Source organism: Charadrius vociferus, unplaced genomic scaffold (assembly GCF_000708025.1).
Source record: "Charadrius vociferus isolate BGI_N301 unplaced genomic scaffold, ASM70802v2 scaffold410, whole genome shotgun sequence".
In the NCBI taxonomy this organism is placed as follows: domain Eukaryota; kingdom Metazoa; phylum Chordata; class Aves; order Charadriiformes; family Charadriidae; genus Charadrius; species Charadrius vociferus.
In genome coordinates, this window is record NW_009646499.1 from 21,656 (window position 1) to 38,280 (window position 16,625).

The 16,625-nt window shown below is 40.4% G+C and overlaps 2 protein-coding genes across 2 annotated transcripts in view; one reads left to right on the forward strand and one right to left on the reverse strand.

Moving 5' to 3' along the window:
• Window positions 1–243: 243 nt before the first annotated feature.
• Window positions 244–11,429, forward strand: ADH5 (alcohol dehydrogenase 5 (class III), chi polypeptide). Its single transcript, XM_009883020.1, has 9 exons — window positions 244–312; window positions 3,553–3,654; window positions 4,602–4,743; window positions 5,362–5,449; window positions 6,241–6,460; window positions 7,024–7,284; window positions 8,042–8,177; window positions 9,100–9,238; window positions 11,141–11,429. The coding sequence occupies exons 1-9, from the start codon at window positions 244–246 to the stop codon at window positions 11,163–11,165; spliced, it is 1,182 nt and encodes a 393-aa protein (XP_009881322.1). The 3' UTR covers window positions 11,166–11,429.
• A 3,034-nt stretch (window positions 11,430–14,463) lies between these two features.
• Window positions 14,464–16,625, reverse strand: part of METAP1 (methionyl aminopeptidase 1) — a 17,287-nt gene continuing 15,125 nt past the window's right edge. Inside the window, exons 10-11 of the mRNA XM_009883031.1 lie at window positions 16,497–16,562; window positions 14,464–16,330 (exon numbers count right to left, since the gene is read on the reverse strand). Of these exons, the coding sequence (XP_009881333.1) occupies window positions 16,170–16,330; window positions 16,497–16,562 (227 nt within the window). The 3' untranslated portion in view covers window positions 14,464–16,169. The remainder of the gene's footprint in view (window positions 16,331–16,496; window positions 16,563–16,625) is intronic.

Consider the following 16,625-nt stretch of genomic DNA (forward strand, 5'->3'; position numbering starts at 1 on the left):
GATTTGGGGCCCTCACACAGCATGAGAAGGACGTGGACCTGTTGGAGCGGGTCCAGAGGAGGGCCACAAAGATGATCAGAGGGCTGGAGCACCTCTGCTATGAGGACACGCTGAGAGAGTTGGGGCTGTTCAGCCTGGAGAAGAGAAGGCACCGGGAAGACCTTATAGCAGCCTTCCAGTGCCTAAAGGGGGACCTACAAGAAAGATGGGGAGGGACTCTTTATCAGGGAGTATAGTGATAGGATGAAGGGTAATGGTTTTAAACAGGAAGAGGGTAAATTTAAAGTAGCTATTCAGAAGAAAGTCTTTACTGTAAGGGTGGTGAGACAGTGGAACAGGTTGCCCAGAAAAGCTGTGGCTGCCCCATCCCTGGAGGTGTTCAAGGCCAGGTTGGATGGGGCTTTGAGCAACCTGGTCTAGTGGGAGGTGTCCCTGGCCATGGCAGGGGTGTTGGAACTTGATGATCTTTAAGGTCCCTTCCAACCCAAACCATTCCATGATTTGCAGGATTGGGAACAAACACACATGTGTTGTTCCCCGCCACATGTTATAATGAACCTCCCTGCACGTTTTCTGGGTCTGAGGGTTCCACTTGCCTGTGTAGACAGTAGTCACGGTGATGGGAGAACAAGCAGAAGACCTTGAGCTTGCTTGGTTTCTCGTGGGCTTTGGACAGACGTGATTTCATAACCTTGAAGGAAGGGAAATCCGATCGCTTTGCACCCAGGGCTGGGAAGGTGCTGGCTCCTCAGTGCACATTCAGTTGCCACATAGCAGTAAAGAGCGTACTGTCGGCTGAGGTGGGTGGGTTGGGGGAAATAGCGAAGCACAGTTCACTCTGTGTGTGTTTTCTTCCAGTGACTTTTGGGTGGGGGAAGAAAGAATGGGTGAATGTTTGAGAAGATGCCACTTTGCAGCGAGAGTGGTCCTTGAGGCTGCTGTCCAGCGGTGGTGTTCATCCATTCTCAGTAAAGCTGGACCCTGCTTGCTCTCAAAACCATTGCCTGGCAAGTTTGCTGTGTTACTTCCAAAATGCCACGATAGTCTAAACTTTAATTTCTGTGCAGCTGTTCAGTGCCTTGGTCTGAGCAGGCTGGGTGGTCTCACATATCCAGATGCTGAAGGCTGGTCTGGGCCAGCAGCGGTTACAGATTGGATGGGGCAGTTTCTGTCACTGCTAAGAGCTTGATTTCTTCTTGAGTGAGATAGCTGGTCGTGTGTGTTGCTATGAGCAACTCAACAGTTTTGTTCCTGTGCTAATATATTAATAGAGAAAATGAAGAACTAGTAAAAGTTGCAGGTTTTTTCCAGTTGTTGGCTTCAAGATTTTCAGCAAAGCAATAGCAGAAAGCTTTGAGTATCAAAAGGTCAGAAGATGGGGCCTCTCTGATACCCACTCTGAATAGTCCAGGGGCCTTTATGGCTGTATGAGCTGACTGCAATTTCAAAAGCCCGCTTCTTTAAAAGTTTCTGATTCAGAAGTTATTATTTCAAAATATGCTTCCAGATGTGTAATGTTAGTTTTAGGAAGATCAGAATTTATCCATAAGGAGACTTTTCTTTGCTCTCCTCTTTAATACTGTGCTTAACTAAGCTTGTAGAAATTCATATTTTAGGAATGCGCAGTTTCCTGTGTGAGAACAAGTGATTTCAGGAGGGGAGGAGGAGGGGTGGATTGAAAACCAGTAAATGATTTACTGAATGATGGCTCCTCTTGCACTTTGTGCCTTGAATTTAGATTTTCTGGCAAAATCTTTGGTACATTTATGAGATTATGACCGAATGGCCATACTGTGACTCCACAGTTAGTTACTATGTCACATTTTGTGCATTTTTATAATATTTACCCTGGCAATAAAAAGCAGGGCAAGGGGAATTAATGGTTCTAGGTTAAGGGTGTTTCTGTCCAATCTAGGTCCCTGCTGGCTGTAGGAATGGGTACCTATTTTCTGTTTCAAAGCTTGAAGCCTTTGAGGGTTGGCAGCATTTATTTTAGCAAGTTTAAGCCAAGGTAAACATCTGCAGTTCTGCTACTGCAGGTGCAGCGAGGGTGTTAAGTGGTTCTGGCAAAGTTTGATACTGTTTATTGTACAACAAAAATACTACAGAAAGTCATAAACTACCTATTATTTTCTCCTACATGCACAGGTGATGAATCAGACCTGGCAAGCTCAACAAGTGGTCTTGCGCTGTTATTTCTTCCAGGCAGTGAAATTTCAAAAAGTCCGTATGATTGTATGTCTCGTCTTGGGAATTTGCATTAATCCCCTTTCAGTGATTCTATGGGAACACCACAGCTTGTTTGAACGCACAAAATTTCATTTTTTTTTATATTGGTTTATAGAGCATGCTATGAAATGCTTCATATTTCCAGCTGTCATAGCAATGGCTTAGACCTTTTTTGCGTGGAAGGAAATCAATGCAAGTCTTCTGGTGTAACTGAATCACCCCAAAATATATGGACGCTATTCTGGAACAGATTGCAAAGGGATCTGTTCCAAAACAGGCTAGTCTGCAATAGCATTCTTCATCAGGCTTTTTGTAGATAAGGTCTTGAATTTGATTTCACAATTTGTCTGTGTCCCCTGCAGGAAGCTATTGCGTATTGCATTTGCTGAAAGGTGTTGCGTCTGTCAGAAAGCAAAATTCAGGTGATTTGATACCCTGCCCAGTTTATCCTGAAGGACAGACCCGGAGTCGTGCTTTGTAAAACTGACATCTAAGGGTACTTTGGATGCTTACCCCTGCAACACCTGAAGCTGCGGTGGATTGGGTGGCTATAATGCCTGCTGATTTCCTCAGTCAGTTGCACATATGTACCTGTTGATAGGATTGGGTTTACAGATCCACAAATCCTGCTCTTTCATCCAGGCTTTGCGCCATTTGGCTTGAAAAGTTTCCTGGGATCTATGGGTGTAGTAATCCACACAGACTCTGCAGAGGTGTTGCTGCAGAATAACTTGCTGACAATAACCATATAGCAAAATCTGTCTTGTCCCTGTTCATCAATGGAGGGCTTTGCATGTCCACTGCATTCACACACATCTCCTTGTCAAAACCTTCCTCAGAAGCCATCCTGATAAGGAACAACAAATTCACCGTTGATGTGGGTCTCGGACCGTTACAGGACCTCCAGTTTGCTTTCTGAATTTATTTTTTTTAACTTCGAACACTCTGTGCTTGAGGAACACATCTCAAATGGATGTCAGTCTCTTATTTTAAACCACCATTTTTATTATGTGATCTTTCCATTCCTATTGCTTATTTCACCGCAGTATTTGAGTATCTCCTAAGCACTCCTGGATTTATTGTATTTTTTTTTCTCAATAAGAGAATGACATCCAAATTTCAGATCTTGGTTCACTCATCATTATTTAGCTCCCTGAAAGCAAATGTAGGGCAATTAAGCCTTTGTGTTGAAATTACGAATTTCAGATCTGGGATTCTTTCCAAAAGCCAGTAGTATTTCTCTCATTTTCTCACTTGGCTGAACAAGAATTATTTTAAATGGACCATACAACAGATGTCCTCTTTTTTCTTATTGTCTTTTAGGTTATTAAATGCAAGGCTGCTGTTGCCTGGGAGGCAGGTAAACCTCTCTCTCTTGAGGAGGTGGAGGTTGCTCCACCAAAAGCTCATGAAGTTCGTATCAAGGTAATTAAATCAATGTGTAGCCGTATACATTGTATTTTGGGAGACTAAGTATTAAAGCTGAACAGTTTGTTTACCAACAGAAGAAATGTTGAATGGATAGCATTAGTTCATTAGTATCTCAGCTGGCTTTACGAAGAAGAAAATTATGGTATTTAGATTTTCTGTTTATGAAAACCACTTTTCATTTCTACTGGTCTCACTTCACAGTCTGGTCTGAAGATCGTGGCTAGTCTTGGGGATCAATTCCAGTTTTTAGAGACTAAGCTCCCACAGAACATCTGAGCTAGGAACACCTTTGATCTTGTTTGAAGAGCAGCAGCTTGTGACCTGTTGCAGCTGTGTAACATGCTGGATTTGACTTCAGTCAGGCCATAATTTACCGGCTGCTGAGCTGTGATTGGTCTCTTGGGTTCCCCATACACACGTTTCTGATTTCATCAGGACTTTCCAGTAGCCCATATCTGCCAACAAGTATACATTAAGGTGAAATTTATCTCTGTGGAAAGGGTGCCTGCATGGTGCTTAAGACTTAAACTGGATTTATGCAGTACTGAGAGTTCTGTGCAGTCCCTCTGGTCATTTTACCTCTGAGAGGCTAACTTGTTTCAAATCTGAGATGCCAACCTACTTTGAAGTGACTTGGAGTACTGATTTCTAGCTTTAGGAAACCAGGTGTCATTTTCTACTCGTTTCAACGTCAGAATTTAGTTGATGGAAGTAAGAAAAGATGTACTATCATGACTTTACTTTTTCTAAAGAAAAAGTGCCTTGCCTTGGCACTCCTGTGCCTTGCCAGGAGCAAAAGTGTGTTGGCCATATCACAAATGCTGCCAGGATTGGCAAACTTGTCCCGGCAATTATTCTGAAATTCCAACCAAAGGGAAATATTTAGATCTTTGCTACTATTCTGTTCTTCAGGGTGCCTCAGATTATATATTTCTTCACAGATAGTTGCCACTGCTGTCTGTCACACTGATGCCTATACTCTGAGTGGTGCTGATCCCGAAGGATGTTTCCCTGTGATCTTGGGTCACGAAGGAGCAGGAATTGTCGAGAGTGTTGGGGAAGGAGTAACAAAAGTAAAGCCAGGTAAGAGACTATTTTACAGGTTCTCTGCTTTCCTTACAACTGTTACTTTACTACAAAGTCAGCTGTTAAATTGGGCCACTGAAATGCTATAGTGCAGGAGTTAATGTAATGTCTTATTCTGGGGCGTATGCCTATGTAGATTTCTCTTGTCTGTGAGACACAAGACTGATCTAGTCAATGTGCTCTTGCTTTAATGCTTGAAAGAGCCCAGCATAGCAATTTCTTACTTGAAATTAAGTCAATATAGTTAGAAGAGGTTTTGGTTGGGTTTTGTTGGGTTTTTTTTCAAATGATAGTTGTTACCTCTTGGTTTAATTAAAGAGCTTAAAAATGTTTAATCATGTTGTTCACTGTTGATTTGGGGTTGTTTTGTTTTACAGTAACATTCCTATTTGTTCTGGAATTACATACTTCTGATTATCTGTCTGCTCAGACATAAGAAGAGTTTTTTATCTAGGACTCAATAAACAATGCTACTTAAACGATTTTTAATACACAAAGAAGGTTTTAATTGAACACAAGCTCACATAAAAGCCATGAAAATTGAGTAACTTCAGTTTTTTCCTAATGCCTTGCTTGACTTGATAACTAGCCACAGAATATTTTGAATTTTTTTAGGGGACACTGTTATCCCTCTATACATCCCCCAGTGTGGAGAGTGCAAGTTCTGTAAGAATCCTAAAACAAATCTGTGCCAGAAGATAAGGTCTGTATGAATTTTATTTTGACGCACAGTATAGTTTTTGTTCAATGTATACTTGTGCTAGTTATCAAAAGTAATCGATAGGAGTTATCTCTGAAGACTAAATGTCTTGATGCATCACTTAATGTCGTATTTTAGGGAGTCAGTTATGCACTGCTTTCCATTCTTCCTTAAAATTTCTTTTCTTTTTTGCCTTAAATAAATCTGTTTCTCTGTCTCCATGTATGCGAAGGTATAAACTGGTAGCTTGTGTCCACAGCTTTGAAAACATAAATGCTCTAACTCCATATTTAATCCATACTTAAGGGAAGCACTTCAGGGAATTTAGCTTTTGGGAGTCAACACCAAAGCTGTCAAGCGGTACAGAATTATACAGAAATCTCTTTTCCTTAACACCTTCTTCCCAGCTAAATTTTCAGCTCCCATTCTGAAAAAGTCTCCCAAACCCAAATGAAAGTCCCAGTGACGTAATTGACAGGTGGTATTTAAGGGAAGTGTACTCAAGGAAGTGAAGACGGGGGTGTGGTACTGTAGTGCAAGCAGTTAGCGTTAGTAGCTAACAAGGTCAAAATGTTGATGAACTCCATTTCTTTAAGTACTTCCATGGAGGAATTAACAGCATGAAATTTTAGGAGTTTAGCATCTAATTTCTGTGAACTCCTGGGTTTATTGGAATGATGAAAAAATAACGGTGCAAGTATGCAACTGCATCTCTGTGCTACTTAATGGACGCTGTCTGGCGAGAGTATTTACTGCTTAAGACACTGACTTTACTTTCCTGTCTTTGCCTTAAGAATTACTCAAGGGAAAGGACTCATGCCTGATGGCACCAGCAGATTCACCTGCAAAGGAAAGCAGATTTACCACTTCATGGGGACTAGCACCTTCTCCGAGTATACTGTGGTGGCTGATATCTCAGTAGCCAAGATAGATGCTGCAGCACCTCTCGATAAAGTGTGCCTTCTGGGTTGTGGCATCTCTACTGGCTATGGGGCTGCTCTTAACACTGCTAAGGTAAAGGCTGCGGTTCCCTCTGGCTTTTCTCTGTAACTGTATCTGAGCCAAAGTACATAGCTTAGGGAATAGATTAGGACTGTAAACATGATGTAGCAAATCTCTCTTCTTTCTTCCTCTTCAACTGATGAAGTTTAGCTAAGAATTTCTAACTTCTCCATAAAGGCCAGATCAGGCTAGATGCCCTTGAGAGGAAATCCGGGCAGAAGATTCTGCATCCCTTTTGATACCAGCTAAATATAAATTACTTTTCCAATTCATCTTAGTCTTGTTGCAAGTCATTCTGATAGTTTGAAGCTCAGGGTGAGACAGAGTGGGCAGGTGAGCGTGCATGAGCCTAGGGCAGGTTATGGGAGTCAAGTCTTTGGGCAAAAAGAAAAGCATAGTACCTAAAGAGCTTTGGGGTGAAATTTCTGTATAGTTTCCTCTAAGTGATAAAGTCTTGTAGCCTTATATATTTGTTTTCGTGTTTCCTTCATTACAGACTTCTTAACCTGTGTTTCCCACTCATGTGGAAGGATGAATTTTTTCAGTGTTGCTCATGGCTCTTTTCTTATTCCTAGGTGGAACGTGGCTCTACGTGTGCTGTCTTTGGTTTAGGAGGAGTTGGGCTGGCAGTGATTATGGGCTGTAAAATAGCAGGAGCATCCCGGATCATTGGCATTGACCTTAACAAGGATAAGTATGCCAAAGCCAAGGAGTTTGGAGCTACTGAGTGCATTAGCCCTCAAGACTTCAAGAAGCCCATACAGGAGGTGCTGGTTGAGATGACCGATGGTGGTGTAGACTACTCATTTGAGTGCATTGGTAATGTTGGAGTCATGGTGAGTATTTGCGTAACAGCAGTGCATAGAGGGAGGGAATAGCTAGCTGCCTCTTAGTTGTTTAGCTACATAGCAAAACAAGCCGCTTTCTTGTTACCGAAAACATGCCATGCTAATTTATTTCTTTTTTAAATAGTAAGGATAACTGCTATCACTAAAAAGGCCAATTTACGTCCAATCCTAATTAAGTAATGAAAGCAGATGCTACTTCTGAAGTTGAAAATGGCACTTAAAATTTACAAACCTTTTCCCTTAATGGGATTTCTTTGAAATCCTGAGGTTTTGTATGTTGACAGTTGAAAAATTAACAAAACCCACATAAAATATATTTTACGATGAACAGTAAAATCTCAGCGACCACTCGGTATTTCCCCAATTCCTCAAGTAATGCATTTAACCTTTGGAAATGCAGAAGTATTACTGAATGTAAGGCTAGGTTTTCAGGAACTACAGCAGCATTCCTAACTGTCAGTAACAGGGTCTACATTGTCTCTGGTTACAGTTTATCCCAACTCCAGTGGTAGTTCAGAGTGACTTCTCTGAAAGTCAGATGGGATATAAAAAGAGCAGTGAATCTTTAACGGTACAAGGAGTCTGAACCAATGGCAAATTTAATGTACTTTTCAGTGTATTTATTATTCCTTAAATATTAATGTGGTGATTCATTAACTGGGGGAAAAGAAGTGCATCTTGTGCCAGTCTAGGCAGCATGAAGAGTCGCAATAAACGCTCTGCTTTGTCCTGTCCATCTGTGAAGAGGGCTGCCTTGGAAGCCTGCCACAAAGGCTGGGGAGTCAGTGTGATAGTCGGAGTAGCCGCTGCTGGTCAGGAGATCTCCACACGGCCATTCCAGCTAGTAACAGGGCGGACATGGAAAGGGACTGCGTTTGGAGGTAACTCGCTTTTGGTATGGGGATAAAAATAATTTACTATGGGTTAAAGGTGGGAAGAACACACTGCCTTGCTGCTTTTGCTTGTGCAAGAAATGTACTACTGAAAGGCTATTCATAAATGTTGTGTTGACTTTTAAGATAAAGACTTTTAAAATCTGATATTCCTACAGACAGGCTACAAATAAACGCGTTGGTATGATATCTCGCATATTTTGAAGACAGAATATAACTATATGCTATTCAGTACCAAAGCATTGGTATAGAGGGATTGCTTTATCACCAGGTGAAGGTTTGGTTCAGTTTGGTCCAGTGAAAGGGGAGATGGGCTAGGCTTTGGGGAGATGGGAAGTCACACAAATGTGTCTCTGTTGCTTAATCACTAAGCAAATTGCGGGGCTAATGTGGGAATGTGTTATAAAGAGCTTTAAAATAAAAAACAGCAAGTGCCTGATAAACATTTTCTGCTGTCAAACTGAAAACATGTTGAGACTTTTACAGCTAGCAATAACTTGGGGATGCAGTAATTGCTGAAGTTCATGGAAGTATCCAAACTTGATGTTATTTTTACACTGCCCTTCTTCCAAGTAATACAAAACTTAGTTGGATTATAAAGATACATATAGGGACTGATAGAGGTGCCTCGTGCATGCTTTCCTAGGTGAGGGCTGCTGTTACATTGAACGCTGAAATACCTAGTGAAAGGATAGTGCGCTTAGGCGTTTGGATAACGTGTGCTCTTGCCAGACCTAGCTGTCCTCTTGCATTCCTTACTCACTGCCTGCCAGGAGCAGGAGGGACAAACGTGATTTCAGTTCCTTTTCATATTTATCACACCCATGTAAGGGTTGTATTTCTTATTTTCTCTCTGTTTTCCGAGGTGAGTGGAAAGGGGAAAAACAAATGTGTGCTTTCTGTCTTTCAGGCTGGAAGAGTGTAGACAATGTACCAAAACTGGTGACTGAGTACATGTCCAAAAAGATCAAGGTTGATGAATTTGTGACTCACACCCTGCCTTTTGACAAAATTAATGAGGCTTTTGAGCTGATGCATACAGGAAAGAGGTAATGTTCATAAAATTGAAAGGTGTAGAAGACGTTTCTTGATGAGACACTGTCAAAATACAGGTTCCCTGCCCACTGTTGTGTTTTAAACAGGGAGGATAAAGGCTGACATACCACGCACATTCATACTGAGTTAAACAAATACACTTTCTCTGAGCTTCTAGGCATGTGCCAAAACACAGGCAGAGAGTAAAAAGCACGCAACAGTGTATAAGGGAAATAGCACAAGTATGTAAAGCTGATAAAGGCAACAAGTCAGTCAGACTCCCAACATTGCTAAAACATTCCTCCTCAGAAAAAGAAATGTAAAGAGACTGAAGGGGAGTTCACATTAATACATTTTTACAAGTCATTAAGCTCTCAGTCTATTTTAATTAAATAGTAGAATTCAGTATATTTTCATGCTATTTAGGATACAGTATCAGTACAGTCAATCACTTGGAATGATCTTTTAATATGCCACATCTTAAGTGGTTTTTTTTTTCTCTAGTTTGAACTGGGGTACAACCTTCATCTGATGGGTTTGTACTTCTTAACATACAGCAGTTTCTGCCTTTATTAAGAAAAATGGTAGTTTGGACTGTTAATCCTGCAGATTTAGGCCACAGCTATATTAAACTTCTTAGTGAGGCCCAACTGCACTGCATATTTTAAGTGACCCTACTTGCTGGTAAACCCTGCTGGATGTCTGATGAACCTTGCTGCTCTTATAGCAGCATGCTTTGCAAGCAGTGATCAACCTGCAAAAGTAGTGCAAAGTAGAGTGTTCTTATCAGAGGATATATCGGGTGATCCTTGTAAAGCCCTCTACAGATATGGGCTTGGATGTGCTTGTGGGAAAACGGGGACCAGCATGGGGATACTGCGGCAGAACTTGTATACACAGGTTAAAATCTAACACAGAAAAGGGGAAAGGATTAGACCGTTTTAGCCTGAGGTGTGTCAAAGCTTGTCTTGCTGTGTCTTTTCAAGAGCAGGCCTCTTTCAAATGAGAGTTTTAATGAGATGCTCTGTAATTTGTTGGAAATTCAGACTCCTAATGAGATAGCTACCAATGCCTCTACGAGTAGAAACCAACTTACTAGCAGTCTAGGTCACGTACTTTTTCAGAATGTGTTTTGAATGAAGGGAGGAATCGGCAGGTGGACAAGAGGAGAAATTGGAGATATGTTCTAGAAAAAGAAAAACTCTTCTGGCGTAGTTGCACTAATGCAGGCAACTCTATCCATATTTAGTTTGATCTGCAGATGGATAGTTACCAGCATTATCTCAAGAAACCAGCATTGTCTTTGTATTTTATCTCAATCCATATTGATGTATTGTATATAACTTTCTCAAAACTAGTAACTTTATCTGCTTTATCTTGTATATATTCCTATTTTGGACAAGTCAGTTAACAGTAACTGCATCTGTACTTTTTAAAATTGGAAACACTGCATCTATGCAAATTTCACCCAGCAGTTGATCCCCTTTCCCACTTACAACTTCTGTATCATTTCAATGCTTTATTCCTACGTGAGCATGTCCTATGAAACTAATAATGAAAGTTACTTAAAGTCCTCCAAGCAGCCAAAAGAGGAAATGCCTGTAAATATTAATGTTCCTGATCATTATTCTTGGCTAGCTACTGAAAACTGACACTCACATAGTTTGAAAAAGCTTCTACTTTAAGTGTATCTTAATGGGGGAGAGACTAAAAAACCCAAAGATAACAAGCATTACTAACCCATTTTAACCAGGATTTTTAATAAATATTATAGGCATAAGCGTAACTTCTTTCCTACAAGAGACAGAAGTTTAGTTGAAGTTAAGTATGTCTCATCAATGAAAGAGAGGGGAGAGAAGGGGAGAAAATGGACTTAGAAGTAACTTTTTTTTTTTCTTTTTCTCTTCCATTTTAAGCATTCGAACTGTCCTAAAGCTTTAGAGGCAAATGTCGACCTTCCAGTTGGCGAGCAATACAGTGACTGTCCTTTTATAATGGAATTTATGATAGAGGGTAGAATCAAGCAAATGAAAAGTCACTGGGACTAGCAAGATGAAGTATTTTAGGGTAAGCGTAACAAAAAAATCAGTAACCACTGAATAGCATTATATAATTAGCACTGGTTGTGGAACTTCTATTTCTGTACTTGTTCTTCAAATTCAATAGTGCCTAACTCAATCTACTTAATAAAAGCTTATTTCTAAACACAGTGTTGGAATTATTGAGCTTTAAGACTGTGACTATGATTGCTGTGTCTTACTGCTTTCCTCTAGTGATTTTACAGTATGTGTATACATGACAGAGGAAGACCATTATTCAGAGTCAATAGCAAATGATGTGGAATTGATTACGCTAGGCAGTTTGCTAAGCACAGCTGGGTTGAGAAGCAGCACTGACGTACTGTAACTGTGCTGAGAGAGCGGCAAGAGCTCCAACAGCTGCCACGCTTCTTGAGGCTTCTCTAGGACTACAAAGGATGTACCATCCAGCTCTACCTTGAAGTGTGGTTGGATGTGTGACCTAAGTGTCCAGGTATACCCATGTTCAGCTGGGAAGTCCATATTCTGCCTGATTTGGCTCATTACAGTAGCTGTAGGCAGGCCTGTTGTAAAGATGATAGCATGGACTACTCTAGTCACTCGCTCTAGTGGTATCCTCCAAGACTGCAGTAGTACAGTTTTGCCATTTCCTTAAACTTACTGGCAATTGAAGCAGCCTTTGCAGCCAATGCTGCAAAAAACCAAACAGTGTGGGATTGTTATCTCTGTTCAGTCAGAAACAGGCTCATGCCATTGAAGCAGGGAACGTTACTATTAGAGCAACAGTCTGCTCAAGGGATGCATTGTGTGATGAAGGCTTCAGGGTTTTGTGGCATTTTGGAGTTGTGCGTGTTTATCTTAACTATAACTCCCACAAAAATGTGGGATTTGTTTGTGGAAGGGGTTAAGTCTTAATTTTGGAGTTGTGGGGTTTTTTTCTTAACTATAATTGAAGTGATCTGACTGGAAAAAAAATCTTTGAATTGAAACCTGGAAGCAGTGCCACTGGTCCAGAAAAACACAGAGGAACAGCAGAAAACAGACTGCAAAGCAGAGGCAGGTAGGCCACCCACTTAAAGAAAAGTTATATACATAAATAGTCAGTGCTTTTCAGTGAACTGAGGACACAGAAGTGTCCTTCAGGTGTCCTTAAAACAGAAGTTTCATGTTTTAAGCGAGCTTGGTCAAAACAACTGTTAGAGAGAACTCTGAATGCAGAAACAGTAATTTTATTAAAAGAAATTCTCTCCCACCACTAACAACTACCTTACCCCAAGACACTGCTATACAGCTGGGACAATTATATCTTTTCCATTTGTCATTGGAAAGATATCCCTAGAGCATTCTGAAAATAGTTGAGGTAGCTGTGTTTCTAACTTCATTTCAGACAGAGTAAACAACAAACTTAACTCCTGTGAACATCATAAGACTTGAATATGGAAGAAATAAGTGAATTTGTAGCAGGAAAGTGTGCCCTCTAACACAGCAGTGAAGTGATTCTCAGTACCTTGTAGCTCCAGAAACGCTGGTTGAACGTTAGAGAAGTCAGTAGAAAACTTGCTGTCAAGCTGTTCCAGTGAGAATATTCAATAACTAGAAGGTGGTATCAATGGAATAGTAGCTCAGCATCTCAGCAAAACTACCCCCCAACTGGATCTAACAGATTTAAAATATTTATACTATAACAGTTTTTCCTCTGGGCTGCACAGGCTAGATCAAGACCGTACAATCACGTTGTCTGCATTACATTATTACTTTAGAGAATCTGCATCTTGGAGTGTTTGTGGAAAGCTAGTCTTGCAATACCAGGGTAAGTCAACAACAAAGACATTTAGTGGTACCAGAGCACTCAGGTCAAAGACTTACAGCTTCTTCCCAGCCTGAAGAATTGATGTCCTAGCCATTGCTTAGCGGAGTTTTCAGACTACTTTGTCCTGCAGACCAGTGGATTGAATGGAGCATGGTTGAAGTAGTCTCTTTGAAGTTGCTCAGCTAACAAAGGGACTCATAAACACAAGAGCTTATACCCCATTCTTGGTGACTGAGGTACTGTATGGAGCTGCACCATCTTGACAACTGTAAGGACTTCAATAGACAAAAAGTTTCCACCAAATGACAGCACAGGAAACATGTATGTACTCTGCTGGCTGTCGTGTAGAAGATGCAGCTTGTCCCCTCTCCTCATGCTGTTACTTTTATTTAACATTAGCTATCAAATCTTCTCTCCTTAAACATTCGTGTAAATTTGCAGGAACAGCATGAAGAGTTTCCGCACTCTCTTATATGATAGTAAAGGGAAAATAAGAGATTGTTTCAGAACTAATTGCAGGATTGTGTTTTTGGCAAAAGTGTATACAATTTCTAAAAATTTCATTAGAAAGTACATTTAACTTGGTATTTGATTTATTTATTTATTAAGTGGATAGTATCTTCTGTAAGAATCAAAAATAGGTAATTTCCCAAAGCCAGTCAGCACAAGTCTAATATGTCACGTTCAAGCAAAGTTACAACTAGATAGGTAAAAAAATAGCCTTTCACAATATTTTTATTGAGTAAGTTTTGTTCTTCAGGCTGATGTGCTATCATCTCATGTTGAAAGAACCGGTGTAAGATGCTGACTAAGCTTTCCACTTGTTTCAAAGTACTGCAGTAATATGAACTCAGTATAAACAGTTTTCATGCTGTGATTTCAATTTATAGGCAGAAATGCATAGCATCATAGCTTACCTATAAAAACATGCAGTGTTAAATTTGGTATTGGTGGAATGACAGAGGTATTCAAGTGGCATGTGTGCAGATTTAAGGGACATTTTTAACTGGTTGCATGCATTTACCCGTAGGGCTTGCACTAGTGCAAGCAAACCTGGATATAATTGAGAATGCTATGTCTGATTTTGGATCACCAAAAAAATGTTATTTCTGTTAAAAGCAGCTGCAACTTTTATTTTATAGACCAAAAATGAAGCGCCCCCCCCCCCCCACACACACACCAAAAACCCCCCCCATCATACACACACATGTAGAAAAGGCAAGACCGTTGTAACCATTCAAGTGAATGATACGGTGGGCAAACCTCCAGGACAGTCATCTCCCTCAATACATTACATCTCATTCAACACAGGTAATTCCACTCAAGTTCTACAGTCTGTTTTGTTAAAATCTATACACACACACAAGCACACGCACACACACACGCTCTATATGCATCATTTCAGGTCACTTTACTGCATAATTAAAAATAATAATAAAGGTAATGAAAACATTGCAATGATACTCTTACAGCAACAGAGGTCTGAGGCACTCAGGGCAGAGAAGACTTTCTGGCAAATTTGGTATTTGGTAGTATGCATGAATCCAGTTCTATGAAGCACTAACCACCTTTCCCCCACTTAAATTCTGCAGTGCCAAGGGGAGCCAAGGATGTGCAGTACCTCATATGCTTGGATCTAATGTGGCAACAAATTCACCAGACACCTTGTAAAAGGTGTATTTTATACCCATGATTGTATGATTTAATGTCTGCATTCATTTAACTATTTCTTGCATTACAGTGATGTAAGACTAAGTCTGCAATGGGGCCTGAAATTTTTTTCATTACAATTCAGAAGAAAAAAATAAATTCCCTCAGCAGAGACACCAAAGATGATAGAAAGGAAGTGGGCATGGGAAAATAAAGGGTAGAGAGAAGAGAGGCTTTATGTATCCACACTCCCTCACATGACAGTTTCCAGCTCATCATGACCCATTAACAGAAATAAAGGGGTATATATACTAACATTGCCCACTATATACCCAGTCTGAGGAAAAAACATCAGTTTTCACAGCTGCCCCCCTAGGACTTTCCAAAAGCATGAAACACTTAACTGAGGGGGGAAAAACATGACCTGTTTAAAAATTACCAAAAGAAAATGAATACAGCATTGAAGGCGTTTCATTTTCTCACACTCAGAATTGTTTTGAGATATATACTCATTTCACGGTAAGTCTTGCAAATCCAATCCCCCACAGCTACTGTGGATGTACCTTTAAAAATGCCCCACAGTTAACACACGCAGGGATCCCATGAATCATGGGATCTTTTTGGTTCTCGTTTCATTCCTTTACCTAGGCAAAGCTTCATCAAGCTTTTGGAGCAGGAAACCACCTGCAAATACTGCTTCACAGAGAAGCAGCTTATTCCAGGGAGCTGCATATAAGACAGAATTTATTAATTTTCCCTGTTAGGAAGCCCATACTATCAAATCTCCAGCAAGAGAAACAAGTCCTGCCATTAACACAGTGTGTCACCTACAGTCACAATCACCACAGAAGCCATCAGCAGAGAGATGGGGACAGAATTAAAAGTAAGGGGAGCCTATTCTTGGCAACATGCATGTCTTTCTCCCTTCTGCCCCCTTCTCAACTGATAAACAAGGCCCAGCCCATTAGAACAGTATCTGCAGAAGCAGGAGCGAGTCTTTGGAACTAGAAATGCTTAAAATCTCAGGTGCCACTCACATACCAAGAGCGACAGGGCACACTGAAGTAGTGAAAAAGACCTGGATCCCAAAATACCAAGTCCCAGTGGGAAAGGTTACCCACAATTTTCTAGCTAATATCATGGCAGCAACAGAAGCTATTGTGGGTCTAATTGGAAGAAAGGTGCTAAAGAGATAACTGAAGAAAAAAGAAAAATATAGCATGAGTGCTGTAGGTAGGAGGAAAGCAGGAAATTCTTTAAATTCTTCTCTGCTTTTCCAACCATTGGGTCAGTCTCTTCAAGATATTCCTCTTATCTATAATCACTGAGAACAAAGTAAATTACGAAATCTCTCTATTCTGTACTCTTAAAAAAATGCATAGTACAGAGACAAAAAAAAAAAATAAATGTATGTATCGTTCAGATCCACCTGCTCAGTCTAGACTATCACTGGGACATGAAATGAGGACGAATACTATCCAGCCGCCGGGTCAAGATCTCACAGCCTGTATCGGTGACCAGAAGCGTGTGTTCAAACTGGGCAGATCGCTTTCCATCTCTTGTTACTGCAGTCCAACCATCAGGCCATGTTTCATCTTGCCAACCACCTAAAAACATAAATGATGACTTTTTGACTGTTTTTAGCTAACAGATACCAATTCCCCAATGAGAAATGAAAAATCTATCAACTATACAGAATAGAACCAGCATCCATCGCTACTTACTTACTAGTAAACAAGAGTAACCATTTTACTCTATTACTAAATTGCTCACCTTCACAGATCATTGGTTCAATTGTAAATACATGACCAGGCTTCATTACTCCAACTGCCTTATTTTCTGCAATAAAATAAACACTCAAGTTAGAAAAAGTGATCCCATCTTAGTAAATGAATGAATCCT